This window comes from Corvus kubaryi, unplaced genomic scaffold (assembly GCF_017639235.1).
Source record: "Corvus kubaryi isolate FWS band 111438036 unplaced genomic scaffold, C.kubaryi_AGA036_p1.0 37382, whole genome shotgun sequence".
Classification (NCBI taxonomy): Eukaryota; Metazoa; Chordata; class Aves; order Passeriformes; family Corvidae; genus Corvus; species Corvus kubaryi.
Window position 1 is genome coordinate 4,377,942 of NW_024581124.1, and position 16,742 is coordinate 4,394,683.

Here is a 16,742-nt window from a genome sequence, read left to right on the forward strand (position 1 = left end):
CTCTCTGGAGAAACTGCTCAGCATTTTAGGAGCATTCAGTGTCTCAGAGGACCCCAGACAAGAAACCAACCTTGTTGGCAAGAGAGCCATTGATTTTGTTGACGAGCCAAGTGAAAGTCCTTCCATAAATTGCCTTTGCTACGGCATCCCGGGCGTAGAATGCCAGATCCACATTCAGAGGGCTGAGCACCTGGAAATAAAGATATCCCAGAGAGGATAAACACCACAGGGCATCAGAGCAAACTTCTGCACAGCCAGGTCACGTCTGTGGCTTGGAGAAGCAGCCACATTGTCCTACACCACAGCACCCCTGGACTGCAGCTATTCCTGCAAGGGGTTGGAACAGGATCATCTTTAAGGTCCTTTCCAGCACAAAAGACTCCGGAATTCCTTGATTCTACCCACAGCTTCGTTTTCCATCCGTGTTTCTTCACTTCACTCTGGTGTATCCCCACCTGCCAGTAGGTTTGGGGAACTGCATTTTGGTGGGTATTCATTTAGATGAAGTGGGGAAATATTCTGATAGCATTTCAGTTTTATATTATTAAAATGAAAATACAAAATGTCCAAAGAGCAGATTTTCCCAGTGTTTTCCTCTGTTTGTGCAGCCCAGTTTCCCAGGAAGCACCGTGGACTGGGCAAGGGGAAATCGTTTGGCTCAAATACAAGTCCCTGATCCAGCTTTTTAACAGTTCCTGCCTTGTTCAGGAATCAAATTCCAATATATTTTAGTTTCATGTCTCAGGCTGGAAGAAGGGGATGCGGAGGAGGAGAGTCACAGCCAGAGGGATCTGGTTTACACTGAGAACTGGCTCCTCATCCACCCCCCACCTTGGGGTTTCCCAGATTAATCTGGGACTACACAGAACCCCCCGGTACCTCCTCGGATCTGGCTTCGATCTTCCTGTGGGTGAGAGCTTCCTGCAGGATGGACAGGTGAGCACCCAGGAGCTGCAAGGAGAGAAACATCTGCACTCAGAGCACAGCCACAGGTCCCTGTTTAAATAAGCAGCACTGTGGGATCAGCAGGGCACAACCCCCAGCCCCCTTCCCAATCACCCTCATCTCGGAGCAAGAGGAAATAAGGAGATTTCAGGGAGAAGGCTCAAGAAGGTTTACAACAAGAGCTGGGTATTTTTTGAGTTATCCCGGTGCTTTTGGGAATAACTGTTTTGTCCCTATAAGAAAATCACAGCGAGGATAAGGTTTTCCTCCCAGCACAGGGAATTCTGAGCCCATCTGGGCAGAGGCACCTTGGAAATCCACTTGATCTGTGTCCCGTCACGGATGATGGCGTGGCCATTGCTGTCCTCCTCAAACTGGATGTTCCCGAGGTGCAGGACACTGGCAACGATTCCAAAGAGATGCTGATAATGGGAGATATTCCATTAGAAAACGGATTCCTACAGCCCTGTGGGGTGGTGCTGATCTTTCCTATCATTAATTAACAGAATTTTGGCCGGGCTGAAGGAGGTGAATCAGAGAACCCGGTACCACCACCAGCATCGTGCTCTTCGCCACCCACTCCCTCAATCCCACAGCATCATGGAATCCCAGAATGGTTTGGGGTAGAAAGGAACTTGGAGATCATCCTGTTCCACCTCCTGCCAGGGCAGGGACACCCTCCACCAGCCCAGGCTGCTCCAAGCCCTGTCCAGCCCAGCCTTGGACACTTCCAGGGATGAGGCAGCCACAGTTTCTCTGGGCAACCCATGCCAGGGACCCAATTTCTTCCCAATATCTAATCCAAACCTACTCTCTGGCAGTGGGAAGCCATTCCCCTTTGTCCTGCCCCTTGTCCAAGTCCCTCTCCACGTTTCTTGTTGGCCCCTTCAGGTCCTGACCACCCTAAGTGTGTTCCACCCTTAGCCCCTCTCGCAGGCACGGCTGCTTCCATCACCTCAGGCAAAGAGCAGAGCCCTCCTCTCTGAAATTTGTTCAGTCCCTTTGAACAAGCAGTACCTCGATATCTTTTTCAGTGAAGTCAATGATGGAAAAAGCTTTCCGGACTATTTTCCAGTCATTCTTGTCATTGATAGAAAACACTTTGGCACATCGACCCTAGGCAGTAAAAGAAAGATGAATTAATACAATTAATTGGTAATGAACTTTATTAGCAGCAGACACAGATACTTCTGGGCACACTGCTTTCATTTCCAGTTCCCTCAGCAAGTTTTTCACTGCTATTAATCCTGAATGTGGCTCCTTTGATCAAATCTTTCCATTTATACCGGAAACCTCAAACAAATCAAAGCCCAGAGTGTGGAGAGCGTCACCATAAACTGGCTGAAGTTGTGCAGAGCTTGATCTTCCAGCCATCCTTTGTTTTTAGGATAAGAATATCTTCTGCCCAAGCTGCATTTTCCATCCCAAATTCCTGATGGGAGGCACGGAGCCGTTCCAGCTCCCACTGACCTGGATGAGGTACGTGTACTTCTGGGGGTTGCGCTCCAGCCCGAGCCAGCAGAGCAGATCCTTGTCTCCACCCTCCAGCAGCTGGTAGAAAATATGGAAATTCCTCTCTCCATGGTTTTGGTGGACAACTCGGGATTTCTCTATCAGGTAGCTGAGGATGTGCCCTCCCACTGGAGCTCCCTGGCAGAGCAAAGCAGGCAGATCAACACCAAAAACACCAACAATCCCGGTGGCTGCTGCTTCTTTACTCCCAGGAATGAGGAACGGGCTCAGGAAAAACCCAATTCTGCTGCCATTTATCTGCCACCTTTTGTTTAAGAGTGTCCAGCAAAGCAACAGTACAAGGATTTGCTGTCCTGTAAAAGTAACTTGAGCTTTAAAACTCTCAATCAGTTTTCCATGGAGCACTGCCAGGACTGCCAGCAGTGCTGGAAGCTTCCAGGATGGATAACCAGTGACCTCACCTGCAAAATGCAAGGTCTGTAAAAACAGGGTCAGAAATGTGCAATGTAAGAATTAATAAATCCTGGGCTGCCTGCTTGGTGTCCAGGAGGTTTCTCAGACTCAGCTCCTTTTCCCAGCGCTCCACTGGGTCTGTTCTCACCTTAAAATCAAACTGGATATCCATGTACTTCCCAAACCTGCTGGAGTTGTCGTTGCGCAGGGTTTTCGCGTTCCCAAAAGCCTGGGGATGAACAGAAAGGGAAAAATCACTTCTCACCTCACTGAGAGCCTCGCACCCAGTTGCAGTAGCCAAGATTTGCTGCTTCAGCTGAATCCCACTGAATTTACTGGGATTAAAGAAATACAAACTAATGCATTTCCATAGCTTTAAAGTGGAATTCAGCTAAACCAATTATTGCTTTTTCTTATCTAACCTATGAGGCCCCAAGGAACTGCTGCACGGTGCAGTTTTCTTGCATTTTCTTGTATTTCTTTCAGCCATCCTCAAATCGAGCCCCCAAATTTAAATTTTCAAATATTAAATGATATTAAATCCCAAATATTCTTTCAGAGGCTGTACCAATATTGGCCATTCCTGCCCAGGACTGCAGATTTGCAGGGAATCCTCGAGCAGTGAGGCCCAACAACCTCTGCATTTTGGGCCTTCCTTTAGTTTCTCACCTCGAGGACAGGGTTGGAGAGCAGCAGCCGGTCCCGGACAGTCTGCAGCTGCTCCGTGGTGGGACAGGTCACTGCATAGTACTGCAGGATCTTCTTGGATGCCTCTGTCTTGCCAGCCCCACTCTCCCCAGAGATGAGGATGAAGTGGTTGTTGTATTCATTGCACATCACCCTGTAGGCATTGTCAGCTATGGCATAGCTGGGATGCGCACAGGAGGAATTCAGAGGAGAAACATCCATTAGGAATGGCACAGGAGGAGGAATAGGAAAGTTTCCAGGGGATTTTACTCCTGGCTTGACTTTACAAGTGTCCTGGAATGGATTGGAAAGGATCTTAGAGAGCACCTCATTTCCCAGGGACAACCACTGGGAAAGCTGGGCTCAAAACTTGAGCCTGACTCAAAGCCTGACAGTAAAATCCAGGCCTAGTGACTGCAGACACCCCCCGTGGTGGCAGGACAGCCTTAGAGGGAAATCCCAAATCAGCAATACCCACGGAGATCCCGTGGGAACACTCACAGGTGTGGGGGCAGCTCGAAGAAGTTCACGCCCCGATAAAGCTGCATCTGAGTCACTGTGTAAATGTCCAGCTCCTGGTAGGGGTTCACAGACACGAGGAGAGAACCAATGTAGGTCTGCAGGGAGAGAGAGTCTGCTGGGACACCTGCTCCACCCCAAAATCCCAAAGGAGGAGCCAAGGACTTCAGGACATTATCCACAAACAAATGACAAAGATGGCACAGAGCTTGTTATGAGAGAACCAAAGCAAGCGACCAAAACTCCTCCCAAACCAATACCAAACTTCTTCCAAAATCCTCCTGGTTATGAGTAAAGCTGAACCATGAGAGCAAGCTCAGAGCCCGACAATTGAAATGCAAGAATTTGGGATCACTTGGTGCTTTCCAGGACCCTTTTCTTACTGAAGTTAACACAACACACAATAAAATCCTCAGCCCTTCCCAGGCAAACCTTGTCCTGCCTTCACTCAGTCACAGTGTTCCCTTTCCCATTCCCTTCCTATTTACTGCCCATCCTTTGCAAGGCAGCCTCGAGCAAGCTGAGACTTATTTAATTATTATTTTAGTTAGCTAAATTAGATAAATTCCTCCTGGGTGATCGCTCTGCTGGGTACTACCAACACCTTGTTGTTAGATACACACAGGATACTCAGCTCTTCCTCCTGGCCCTGACCAGCGAGGCCTCCTCAGGGACATTCCAGCAGCCACAAAACCCCGGCAGCAGCAGCACTTACATAGATGAGGTTCTCCTGGTAGCGCTTCCGAAGGTTGTTGAGGAAAGCAGCCTCGCTGGTGTGGGAATCCAGAAGGACAAAATCCTGCACCCCGACCTTGTCCCGGGCTATCAGAGCCCCTTCCATGTTGGCGTCGCCGTTCTCGTCCACGTCTTCCTTCTACAACACAAAGGTTGTGGGGTACAGAGTGAGGAGGGGGCAGAGAGGGCCCTTCCCCAGGGACAAATCAGCCTTGCACAGGTAATGCCAGGAGATCATTATTGCAGCTTGTCCAAGGATGGCAATTCCACACCATCCAAGCTCTTCACAGTCCAGACGTCCCAGACTCGCTGCTGTAAGCAGGGAGGAAGATCCTGGTTTCCAGAAGAGCTGAGACAAATCCAGCCTTGGAGACGAAGCTGGGACCTGGACACTCAATAACTCAGTTTAGACAGAACTTTTGCAAGCACAAAGTTGGAATAAAGAGTGGAAGGCACCAGACAAATCCTTCTTTTTTCCCCTTTATACAGATCTGAGCATGAAAATGGAGAATCCCTGGGAAAGGCTGCAAGGGGCTTGACTTGGAGGCAAGAAAGATTCATCCCACAGCACCACTCTGCACAAGAATGTTATTCCCAGCGCTTCCCAGCAGCAATTCCAAGTCAGCTTTCAAGGCTGGCAGCAGATGTCCCCACACGCCAGCGAGAGCCATGGCCACTGCTGATAAGACTGATCAGAGAGCGACTTGGGGATGGTTAAACCCTGCCCAGCATCCCCCATCCTTCTCCAGAGGCTGCGAGATGCGAAAAAGGGTGTCCCTGACAAAACAGAATCCTCTTGCACCCTCCACTTCTGTTTCTTTATGGTGGAAATTGACTTCATCTGGGAAATTCTCACTGCTGAGTGCCAAGCTCGATTCCCAGGCTATAAGAATCCCCTGTGCTTTTTATTTCATTAAACCAAGCTGCTAATTTCATGCTAGCAAACAGAAAACCATTTTTTGCCTGCATATTCCACACGGATTTGTCTACATCACACACATTCTACGGTAATATTGTGCTAAAGTTGGCTTTTCGGGGTTTCCCTTTGGCTCGATCTTACAGACACCAGGATCACCCAGTTCGGAGACAAATTCCTACCCTAAGGCATAAACCAGAGAAATGAATTCAGTACAGTTGGAGCAGCTTACCTTGGAGTAAATTCCCTTGGAGTGAGCTCCCTTGGAGGGTTCCAAGCTTGGATAATTAGGGGAGCAAACGTGGCTGAGCAGCTGGAGCAGCTCCGGAGGCTCCAGGCTGTGATCACCAGCCCAGCACCTTTGCTGTTCTCCTGCTGCCCTTGGGGACATTGGCTTGTCCCATTTTGCTGCTCCACTGCTCAAGGGGACGTTGTGGTTGTGTGTAAGATTTTCAACGAGCACTAACAGGACGGCGATGCGCAGTTTGTGCAGGGCCACGTCAGGTTCTGCCCCCTTTCTTAACTTCATTTTGATTTTTCTAAAGCAGAAGCTTCGCAAACTGGAAATAGGCACAAAGTAGAACGTTCCTGCTGAGCTCTGGCAAAGCCTGACTCTGGAGGGAGGTTTTTGAGATGAGCCTGCAGGCACTGGTGGACACTGGGGCTCGGTGGATTTGGGAGAAGAGCTGCATAAAATGAAGAGCAAAGGACCCAGCCATACAATCTCCTTTGTGACCGAGGCAAGCTCAGAAAAATCAGCTCTTAAACAGGAATTTTAATGTTATTCTCATTTTAGTCCAGCCTGCTCTTTACGTTTGTCTCTTTGAGAGTGAGCTGAGTTTTGAGATTTATGTTCAGCAGCAACATGACCACAACACTCCAGAGAGAAAGATCCCCTGAAAGCAGTTCTTTAAATAAAAAAGAAATAAATCAGCCCTGCACTCACTTCACCCACAAGGAATTACATTTTTGCTTTGCTGACTGTCCCCAGCCCCGGGGCTGGCAGGACACAGAATTCCTCATTTTTCCTTAGCTGGGGCATGACCTGACTGTGACCACTTTTCTGTCAGAAAGTTCCCTACACTTTTTCTTTTAATATTACTATCCTTTTTTCCCCCTCCTCTGCACGTGACCGCTCTTATCCATTTGCTGTGCCTGTCCTTAGCTCAGGCTCCATCGGTTTGGAAGACAAAATAAAGAATAAAGGATGATTTTTGTTTCTCAAACCAACACCTGGACAGACCCCACTGCCACAGCAGGGAGGAATATGGAAGGGGGAGAGAGAAAAGATAATAATAATAATGATAGGATTTTGCTTCTGACAGAGCTCTCAGGACAAGATACTTTTCCCTTCTCTCCCAGCTGGGAAGCAGGAAAGGATCAGCCTGACTCCCCCTGGGCATCCAGCTGCTCAGGTTTCCTTAACCCACTTCTTTCCCGTGTATGTTAATGGGTAAATGCCACCAGACAAAACTCCTGAACTCTTTTCTGAGCAATTTCGTGCCCAGATTTTCTCAGTATTTTGCTGGTGCTGATAATTTTACAATCCCAGCCCCCTTTACTGCCCTGTCCCCACCCATTTCTGGAAGTTCACTGCAAGTTTTGTGCTTCCCTGAATAAGAGATGCCCCAGGATTCATCAGGGCACGTGATCCCAGCAAGACACTGCTCTTGTAAAGGATTCTTTTCCTTTCCTCATCACTCAGGAGTCAGGAGATTTCTTTCTTGCCTAAACACACGAGCTCTATCAGAAAACCTCTCCCTCACTACAATGAAGGGTTTTGCTTTTCCCACAGGGATTTGTCTGTCAACAGGGAAACTGCAAGGAGCCCTGTGGGATCACAGCACAAATTCCTGAGCTCTGCAGCTCCTGAGAAAGGGTCAGACAGAACAGGCCAATTTCTTTGACAAAGTTTGTACAAGTTTGAAGCAAGATCTGGCAAGAAAACGACCTTATAAATTAGGAAGAATGAAACTTTGCAAAATGATTACTTCTCTTCACCAGAGGATCAAAAGTTCATTTCTCAGTTGATGCTCCATTGATGTTTCTTTGGTTTAATGTCACAGAACAGAAGAGATGAAGGTACAGGGAGAAGGAGAATTACTTATGAGGCCACAGGTATATTGGAAGCTCTGGAAAAGCCCAAACCATGCAGGTGAGAGCCTCAGGTGGGCACGAGCTCACCCCGTGGACCTTTGAAAGCCTCGTAGCTCCCCACCCACGCAGGAAACTGCACCAAAAGGTGCAAACCCAGCAGACCCGGGTTTATTTGGGCCACCAATTCCACCCACACCAGCAGAAAATTTCCTCAAGGATCCTCCACACTCCCACACCATCCCGGAGCTGCCGGATTTCCCTTCCACCGCCCTGCAAGTTCCGAGGTGGTTTTATGTCACACCTGAGTCCTGCTTTACCTGCACCCTCCCCTCACCTCCTTGTCCGGCCCGTGCTGCTTCCACAGAGAATTCCAGGGGCTGGAGTTGAGGCCCACGGGCACCCTGGATCATGTGTTGGGCTCTTTGCTGCTCCCTCCTTGGGCAGGGATGCGCCATCCTCCTGCTTTAATGAACTATCCAAGACCTGTCAGCACCCCGGGGGCTGCCGACAGCAGCTCGAGGAGGTTCTGCCTCTCACCAAAACACCCACGGCTGGCTCTGGGGATGAACCGATGGGCTCTGACCTTCCTGATGGGCAATTTGGGCAAATCCGGGCACAAAATACATCCCATCGCTCCTGGCCGGGCTCCTCAACCCCTTCCCACAGCTCCCGGCTTGGTTCCCACTAGAGGTCACTGCAAAACCCAGTTTAAGTCGCAGTTTCCGTGGATTTTCCTTCTTTTTTTCATTTTCAACAGGCAGTTTTCTCCCCTCGGAAATGATTTTCCTGCTGGACACCCATTCCCAGCTCTTCCTGCCTCTGCCCAGCTGCCAAAGGCAACAACAACAGAGATTTCCCCGGTTTCCAGCAGGATAAACCCCGTCCATTTGGGAAATCAGCAATCCACGAGCAAGTGACCTCTCCATCCTCCAGGTGATGCTTCCATGAATTCAGAGCTCTGTATTCAAGGAGCTTCCCTGCCAAGTCCCACCTCACTGGGTGACGAGCTCCTAAAGGGACTCGTGGCAGGATCACGTTCTCCAGAAATGGAAGAGCCCTTCCTGTGCCACAGGATATTTCGGTCTTCCAGCAGCATTCAGGAACTGGATCTCTTCCCTTGTGCCTCAGAGCACGAGCCAGGCAAAGGCATTTCTGACTTATCCTCAGCTAACAAATACTCACGATGAACAAAACCTTTCAAAACTTAAAATGAAAAAACCCTCAGTAAGGCACATTTTCACAGAGAAGTGGGAAAAGCACCTGTTTAACAGGCAGGTTGTTTACACCCCTCTGTTTCCCAACAGCATCAGGGTTTAGAAAGAAAAAAGAAAGTTAATTCTTCCCACCCAGAGCACATTTGTGTTCTGATCTCTGCGAAAAACTTCTCCTTCCCAACCCCCTCAAAACTTCAAGCCTTATCTAAGGCTGGGCACAGGAGTCCTAAAGCCCAGTTGGGCCTGTATGTTCAGCTCTGTCTCCACCTGGCATCACAAAATCATGGAATATCCTGAGCTGGAAGGGACCCACAGGATCCTCATCCAACCCCTGGCCCTGCACAGACACCCCAGCAATCCCACCCTGGGCATCCCTGGCAGCGCTGTCCCAACGCTCCTGGAGCTCTGGCAGCCTCGGGGCCGTGCCCATTCCCTGGGGAGCCTGGGCAGTGCCCAGCACCCTCTGGGGGAGAACCTTTTCCTGATCTCCAACCTGACCCTCCCTGACACAGCTCCATCATGGGAATTTCTGTGACACCAAACTTTTTTATTTAGCCTGTTCTCTTGAGTTACACCCCTGAGATAAAAGCAAATAAAAGTGGTGCCACGGGAAGGTGCAGTAAGTGAACATCCCTGGAATCATGTGGTACAAAAGAGATAAAAAACAGACATGAGATTTAATAGAGAGTGTCAGGCTTGCCCAGCACAGCTGAGCTCGGAGCAGCGCTGTTAACACACATTCCCTCAGGAACGTGGGAGCTCTGTTTTGGAAATACTCGTTTACTGCGAGAGGCAGCAGCTCCCTGACCCATCCTGCTCCCCTCGTGTGCTCCAGGAATTCGCTCATTAAGAGTCCTGGACTGCAGGGATCACAACAAGGAACCCCTCGGGCTCTGCTCCACCCTCGGCTCTCTGGAGGAATTGGCCCAAGGGGCCGTGACCACGGAGAATGGAAAAGGAAGATGTTCTGCCAGAGGCACTTGGCAGGGTCAGCGGGGGAGCACGGACACATCCCGGCAATCCTGGATCTTCCTACGGCAGTGACCTCGAGGTCAGGACTCCAGCGCTCCGTAGGGATGCCCCGTGTCTGCTCCAGGAGCAGTCAGGACTCATCCCATTGTTCCCGAAGGAAATTCAGAGTGTCAGATCTTGGCAGCAGGACTTGGGGTGACACATCCCCACCCAGGAGGAGCAGCCAGCCCAGGGCAGTGGGAACACTTTCCCCCTCCTGAGGAAACCCTGGTGTGGCTCCTGAGAATTCATCTCCTTTGGTCTGATTTTCAGATCCCATAAAAAAGGGATTAAAGCAGAGCAGATTCCACCACAGGACCAAGTTATGCTCGTCCCATCACAGCAAAGCCAACAAAACAAGCTGATTTTTAGATCTTTCGCTGAGACTTTTCACAGATTGCTGGAAACCTCTTTCAGATTTCCAACAGAACTGGAATGCTGGAAATGGACCACGCTTGGAAATGCAGCAGCCATGGAAAAGGGATATTTTGTGTGCGTGGGGAGGCAGTTGGGCTGTCTGGCACTACTGTACACACTCCTTGAGGCAGGAGAATTCATAAATACAATTATACTGTGGAAAAATTTACACATTGTAACCTAATTTCTTTTCAAAAGAATACAGAATAAGAGGGTTTTAAGGTTAATCAACAGCCCAGGGAAACGCCAAGAGTTCTTAAGGCCTCTTGTCTGTCTCCAGGGCATGGTCTGCTATAGACTTGTTAAAGGGTGACTGTCTGTCTTTCTCAATAGAGGAGAGGTTGAGGTGAACCACTTCACTTTCATAAATCAAAAGAAAGAAAAAAAGTGAGAAAATCTCCCGAGTTCAAACATTTCTTTAAACCCCAAACTTTAAATACTAAATGGGCTTCATGGCTGCCATTTTGAAAAACATTAGTTTGCCAAAGAACCCTTTTGATTCCTATTGGAAAAGCGAGCGCTCAGAGATAATCCATTGAGAATCCAAACCCCCACAAAAGGCTCCCTGAAACAATCGCGGCGCTGCTGAAGGACAACATTTTTGTGCCCAAAAGAAAACATTTTAATGCGCTACAATCCATGACACATATATTCCTCCATTTCCTTTCAGTAATTATTCATTAGAAAACATTTAACGTCACTGCGGATTTCACACTGGGCAGTCTGCACACAAAGGAGAAGAGTTGGTCCATTTAGAAGGGGCTGAGGCCGCCTTTTCTCATCCCAGGAGCTCCAAGGCGGAGGGGGCTGCCGGACACAAGGGGCCGGCTAAATTGTGCGGTTAACGGTCAAAGCCCCCCTGCCTACTTTGACACTCATTTAAAGATGACGGGGAACAATAGAGATTTGTTCTTAGCAACTCTTTCTTGTGCCACGGGGTCCCCGTCGGCCACGCCGGGCGCTCCGAGGCCTGCGAGCGGGGCCGGGGCCTGGGCCCACCTGCCCCCCGCGCTCCCCACTTTAACACAACGAGACAGGTAAAGAATATCGGCAAAAAGAGCCCCATTCAGCACGTCAGCTTGAATAAAACAATGGCCTGTCAGGTTAATGTGAGCAGCTTGGATTTTGGGTTGGTGCCAGCAAGCCTGGGCCAGGTTAGGCAAACGCTTCCCGCCCCAGAATTCCCAGTTTGCGCCAGTGCTCCCAGGTTACAAAGCGTTCAGGCACCTGACTTAGAGCATAAAACACTTCTTTATAGCTTTTTAACTCAGAGGAAGGACCCTTTTGCTGTCCCAGCTTGTTTCACACACACAGAGGTGCTGCCCAAAACTCCGTGTTCATCCCTGCACCCCAGGCATGCTGGATGAGCGAGGAAAGCAGCAGCAATTTCACCACCCTTGGGAGATTTAGGACTATGTAAAACCCAGCTCAAATCCTGTCAGGTCAGAGCGCAGACACTGAACTGCTCATTCTCTCAGTTGTTGGCTTTTAGATACAAATTTCAGAGTTTTCTTCAAGCTTAGGTTTACTGATGCTGCTGGACCAGAGGCAGCTCCTTAACGAATCCTTATTAATTGCAGAACAGGATGGTTTATTAGAAAACATCCATTGCTGGTAAACTCCATATGCTTCAGAGCATTTCCCAGCTGACAGAGCACAAGATTTCCAGCTGGAAAACTAAAATTCAGACTTAAAAATCCTGGGAATACGGCAGGGCAGATTTAGTCAATTTCTAGGAAAGAGAAGGATGGTCCTGGAGTATCTGACAGTCCCTAAGGTACAGGGAGGGGAGCATTAAACCACAGTAAATTCATGTACTCCAAGGTGAGCACACCTCCAGGGTATTTACAAGCCTTCAAGACAGAACCAAGAACCAGAGGAAAACGGCCCCAAAATCACATTTATGGACACAGCAGGAAGGCCACTGATAAAGCAAGGATTGGGATCACACCTCCCGTAGGAGTGTTCCAACACCCCCCGAAGACCAAACCCTTTGGGCACCAGCCAGCAGAAAGGAGCTGCCTGTGTGAGTCAGCATCAGAACTGAGAGCAGACGAGACAAGTGACACCCAGGACAACAAATCCCAGTCCAAACCAAGATTACCACTCAAGTTCCCACAGGAAAATCCAGTTTTTATCACTTCACAAGAGCCCTGCAAAAGTCAGGGACTGCTTCCAGAACATCTACACACCAGAGATTTGCAGAGGCTGCAACACGAGGTCTGATTCAGGAGCTCCAGCCAAGGTCACCCAAAGCTCACAATGATTTAGGACAGGCCTTGCTCTGACTCTGCTCTGTCAGGGTTGAGGGGACAGCAGTGCCAGGGCTGCAGTTTTGGGTGGGAGGAGCAGTGAAGAGGCTGCACGGACTCATGGCCTGGCTGAGGATTTACTGGCAGGACAGGATTTCAGCTGAGCCTGGAGACTCAGCCACGATGGGAATAAACAGAAAAAAACTCCTCCAAACTCCTCCAGAAAACATCTTCCAGCTTTCCTGGACCCCTCACACACAAAGCACTTCAAGCATTTCAATTCAGGAGTCAGGCACGGAGACATTATCAGAGGCCACATCAGCATTTCATTCTGGGAACTGTCACCTGGACTCACAGGAGAGCCCCTGCTCCCCACCTGGGAGAAGGAGAGGCACCAGACCAGACCTGCAGCTTCAACCAGCAAAGAGTCTCAATACAGCAGTGTCTGAAAAGGAAATAATTCATCTTTTCTTCAAAACCATCCCTTTCCTACCCCTCAAGGTACCTTGCAGTGCACCAGAGCTATTTTTGAGAGTGGGAAGGGTCTGGCTGTTGGATCTGTGAGGAACATCCATCACTGCCTGTGGCTCTGAAGCCAAGGGAAGGGAAAGGGAATGCTCTGCTCTTGGCTTCTTACAGCCACAGGGACAGAGAAGGAAAATGAAGAGCCACAGTGGCCCCTCTGAGAACATCGAGGTTGGTTTTACTCCATAGCAAGCGTAGAAGGTGGGGGGGGGGGATCTCCAGCATTCCCAGGGTAGCAGGACACACCCATCAGGGTGACCTAAGGGCAGCTCCTCTGGGTTTGGGGTTAAGGAGGATCAAGATTCCTCAGGCAGTCACAAGCTCCCAGGCTCTGGTGTTTGCCAGCCCCCTTCTCCACTGATCAGAAGAAATTCCCTTTTTTCCACGTTGGTGAAAGTCAGCTCCTTCCCTCTTCCTTTGGTCTCACCATTCTCTCCAAAACACCCCAAAATCTCTTCTGCCTCTGTTCCTTGGAGAAGGAAGACAACCACTGCTCCCAGTCAGATCCCAGCTTGCCATTATCCAGAAATTCCCAGTTTAAAGCGCTCATTAGCATAAAACCTTAGGAAGAGCTCTGGACTTACCCCACTTCTCCACATCGCTACAAAAAGGCTGCCTCAGACAAACCAAGAAGGAAAGAGGGGGAAAATTAATTCCCCCCACACCTTCTGAAGCACAAAGTACTCATTCCACGTGGCAATGGGCAGGGCAGAGCAGGTGGAGGCAGAGGGGACTCAGCTGATTCCTAAACAGCTTCTGGACGGCTGACAGAGGGAAAGGTCATCCTCTGAAACACGGAAAACCTGTTAAAATGGGTCAAAATAGCCACATTTTATTGGATTTAGGTGCCTGTTTGAATCAGAAAGTGTTGCTATTCCTCGCCCTGAAACTTAAAATATACCTAAAATGAACAAGTTTCTTTTAAAGAGTCTCATACAAGGAGCTTTGTGAATTATTTATCTGGTTTTTTATACTTAGAGCTAAATGTTATTTGAGGGAGTAGAAATAACCGCAGTGATTGGGATGGAAATGTTTCACATATTAAAAATAACACAGTGGGGCTTTGGAGGAAAGGGATGTGTCGCCTTTAGGAGACTTCCCTGGAAGAATTCCTCCCTGAGGACTATTTACAGGGAATGGAAATTATCAGACAGAGAATTTCCCTGGTGCTGGATGAGGAGCAAAGAGAGGATGTGGGAGAAAAGCAGGGAAGTGGGGAGAAAGGAGAAGGCAGCCAGTGCTCTGTCCCTGTCCCAGCTCCACAGAGGAACAATTATCCCAGTAATTATCCCAGTAATGAATGTGCTCATCCTGTTTGCTGGAATTCTGCCTCGTGTCATCAATACAGTAAATAGCCAGGCAGGGAGTCCCATCTGAGGGGGAAAAAAGGCCCCTCTAAATCCAAGCCTTCCTGAGGAGGAATTATTATTGAAAAGAAATTCCCTCGTTCCTCCATCAGCTCCAAGCCTCGGAGGCAAGGTCCTTATCCCAATGGATGGACCGAATCTCCTGCCAAATTTTGGATCATTGAACAGAGGGATCCACCACCTCTGACTCAGCCAGAGCATGCACCACATGCAGAGCAAAAATCCCTTCTGTGCTGCAAAAAGGAAAACTCCAGGGATTTACCAGGATTGTCCCACAGCCAGACACCCCCAGCAGCTCCGAGTTCAGCCCTCAGGACTTCAGCTCCCTGAGAGACCCCTTTGCCTCCCTCTCTGATGGGGACCCACCAAAGCAAACCCACCGTTACCTCCTTTCACTCCGTGTTCTCACCAGACTTCAGATGTGGAAGGAATTAATTGTGGCTAATTAAAAATTAAATCCTCCCTCGCCTTCGGTCACTGTGTTTCTCGCTCTGCCTCAGCCTGTCACGCTCTGCCTCTGCCACCTTCTCTCTGGGAATAATTTCCTTCTTTCTCCTTGGCCTCTGCATCCAGCTCTGCCATCTGCCCTGCGGAGTCCGGCTCTGATCCCAGCTGACCGCCTTGGCTGCAGCTCCTCTCCCAGTGCCTCAGAGTCACTCCTTCCTTCCCTCCAGCCCCCCCAGCTGCAGGGCCTCCCTCCCTGCTGCCCCTCTCCAGCCCAGTCCCTCCAGGAAAGCTTTTCCAGCACGCTCTGAGCCCCCGGCGCTGCTGCAGGACTGACCTTCCCGGGGTGAGCACGGGCTCTGTGTCCCTCCCCAGCACTGACCACAGCTTTCCACGGGAAGAGGAGGACAGGAGATGCCCAGGGAGCCTCTTGTCTCTGAGCAGGTCTCAACACACCGATGCTCAATAAATAAACCAAGGATTACCCGAGTTATTTTGCGGCAGGTGGAATATTTGCCGAGGAGACCACAGGAATTTCACCCTCATCCAGTTCCTTAGGAGGCAGCTCCGGACAGAGAATGTCAAGGTTACCTGGATGTCTGTCTTGCAAAAGCCATGCCCAGGTTTTTTGATGGGATTTGATGGAGATTGCAGAGCACCACACCAAGACTGTGACACCTCTGTCCAAAGAGCCCAGCTCCAGAACCTCAGGAGCATTTAGGAAAACTAAACTGGACTGTTCAGGAAACCAGCCCGCACCAGTGTTAGTGGTGCAGTACTGCAGAATTTTCCCTGGAAGTTTTCCTAAAATCTGTGATGAGAGAAAGTCATCAGCAGACACCAAGAAACCTGTGCCTTAATTAGAATTCGTTATAAACCTTCCCATTTTAGTATCTTGTTGGAAAAAAAGAAAAAAAAAAAGTAGCTGGATTGATCCTGGAGTTCCATCTGTCATCTCCTCTGTCGAGGCTTCATTACCATGCAAGTGAGATGCCATCCCAGCCCCAGCTTCCAAGATATTTCTGTGTTGAAGTCCAAAAATGCCATTAGCCAGGAGAGGAGGAAAGGCAGCATTTAGGAGCACACAGGAATCGAGGAGAAAAGTCGCTCTTACCCCACATCGTCCAGGATTAACTCGATATATATTTCTGCACCAGGAAGTTTGGGAAATGAGTCCTGATATTTGTGACTGAATTACATCAGTGGTGTGCTTTATAAAAAATAGAATTTTTAGATCATTATCTCATCATTCAACCTACAGAAATGCACCACTCAAATACATACTAATACAGATAATCGAAATCTTCAAATCCCAGAGTGATTGGGTTGGAAGGGACCTCAAAAATCCTCCAGCTCCAACCCCCTGCAGGAAATGCCCCATGGAATAAATCTCTCTGTTAATGCATCTCCCACTACAGCCACGATAATTTAAGTTACCTGGGCGTCCATCCTGGCTGCTGTTACCAATTATTCCAGGGAAACCATTCACCAGGGGCTTTGAACCTGGGTGAGGTCCCTCGGAACTCTGGGCAGCCGGGCAGGGACGATGTCCTCACCCGAATTGAGCGCCTTTAATAATTTACTGGGGCCGGGGACTTGGGCCTATGGCACCTGCATCCACTTAGTGGCCACTTTTCCAAGATAAGAACTAGAAACTGTATCTTCCTCATGATTAAGTTGCACCAGG

At 49.2% G+C, this 16,742-nt stretch overlaps 1 protein-coding gene across 6 annotated transcripts in view; it reads right to left on the reverse strand.

Annotated features, from left to right (window-relative positions):
- Positions 1–15,841, reverse strand: part of MYO1H (myosin IH) — a 29,085-nt gene extending 13,244 nt beyond the window's left edge. Inside the window, exons 1-10 of one of the 6 annotated variants that reach the window (XR_006017199.1) lie at positions 5,961–6,966; positions 4,793–4,951; positions 4,060–4,175; positions 3,541–3,739; positions 3,020–3,100; positions 2,416–2,595; positions 1,963–2,061; positions 1,254–1,367; positions 880–951; positions 71–190 (exon numbers count right to left, since the gene is read on the reverse strand). Coding sequence is in view for 5 of the 6 variants with exons in the window: in XM_042035154.1 (XP_041891088.1) it covers positions 71–190; positions 880–951; positions 1,254–1,367; positions 1,963–2,061; positions 2,416–2,595; positions 3,020–3,100; positions 3,541–3,739; positions 4,060–4,175; positions 4,793–4,951; positions 5,961–6,257 (1,437 nt within the window). In the remaining variant the exon portion in view is untranslated. Of the gene's footprint in view, positions 1–70; positions 191–879; positions 952–1,253; positions 1,368–1,962; positions 2,062–2,415; positions 2,596–3,019; positions 3,101–3,540; positions 3,740–4,059; positions 4,176–4,792; positions 4,952–5,960; positions 6,967–14,997; positions 15,248–15,392 lie in introns of those variants that run through there. The other 5 variants (XM_042035155.1, XM_042035158.1, XM_042035159.1 and 2 more) reach the window with 5 other exon arrangements.
- Between the last annotated feature and the right edge of the window lie 901 nt (positions 15,842–16,742).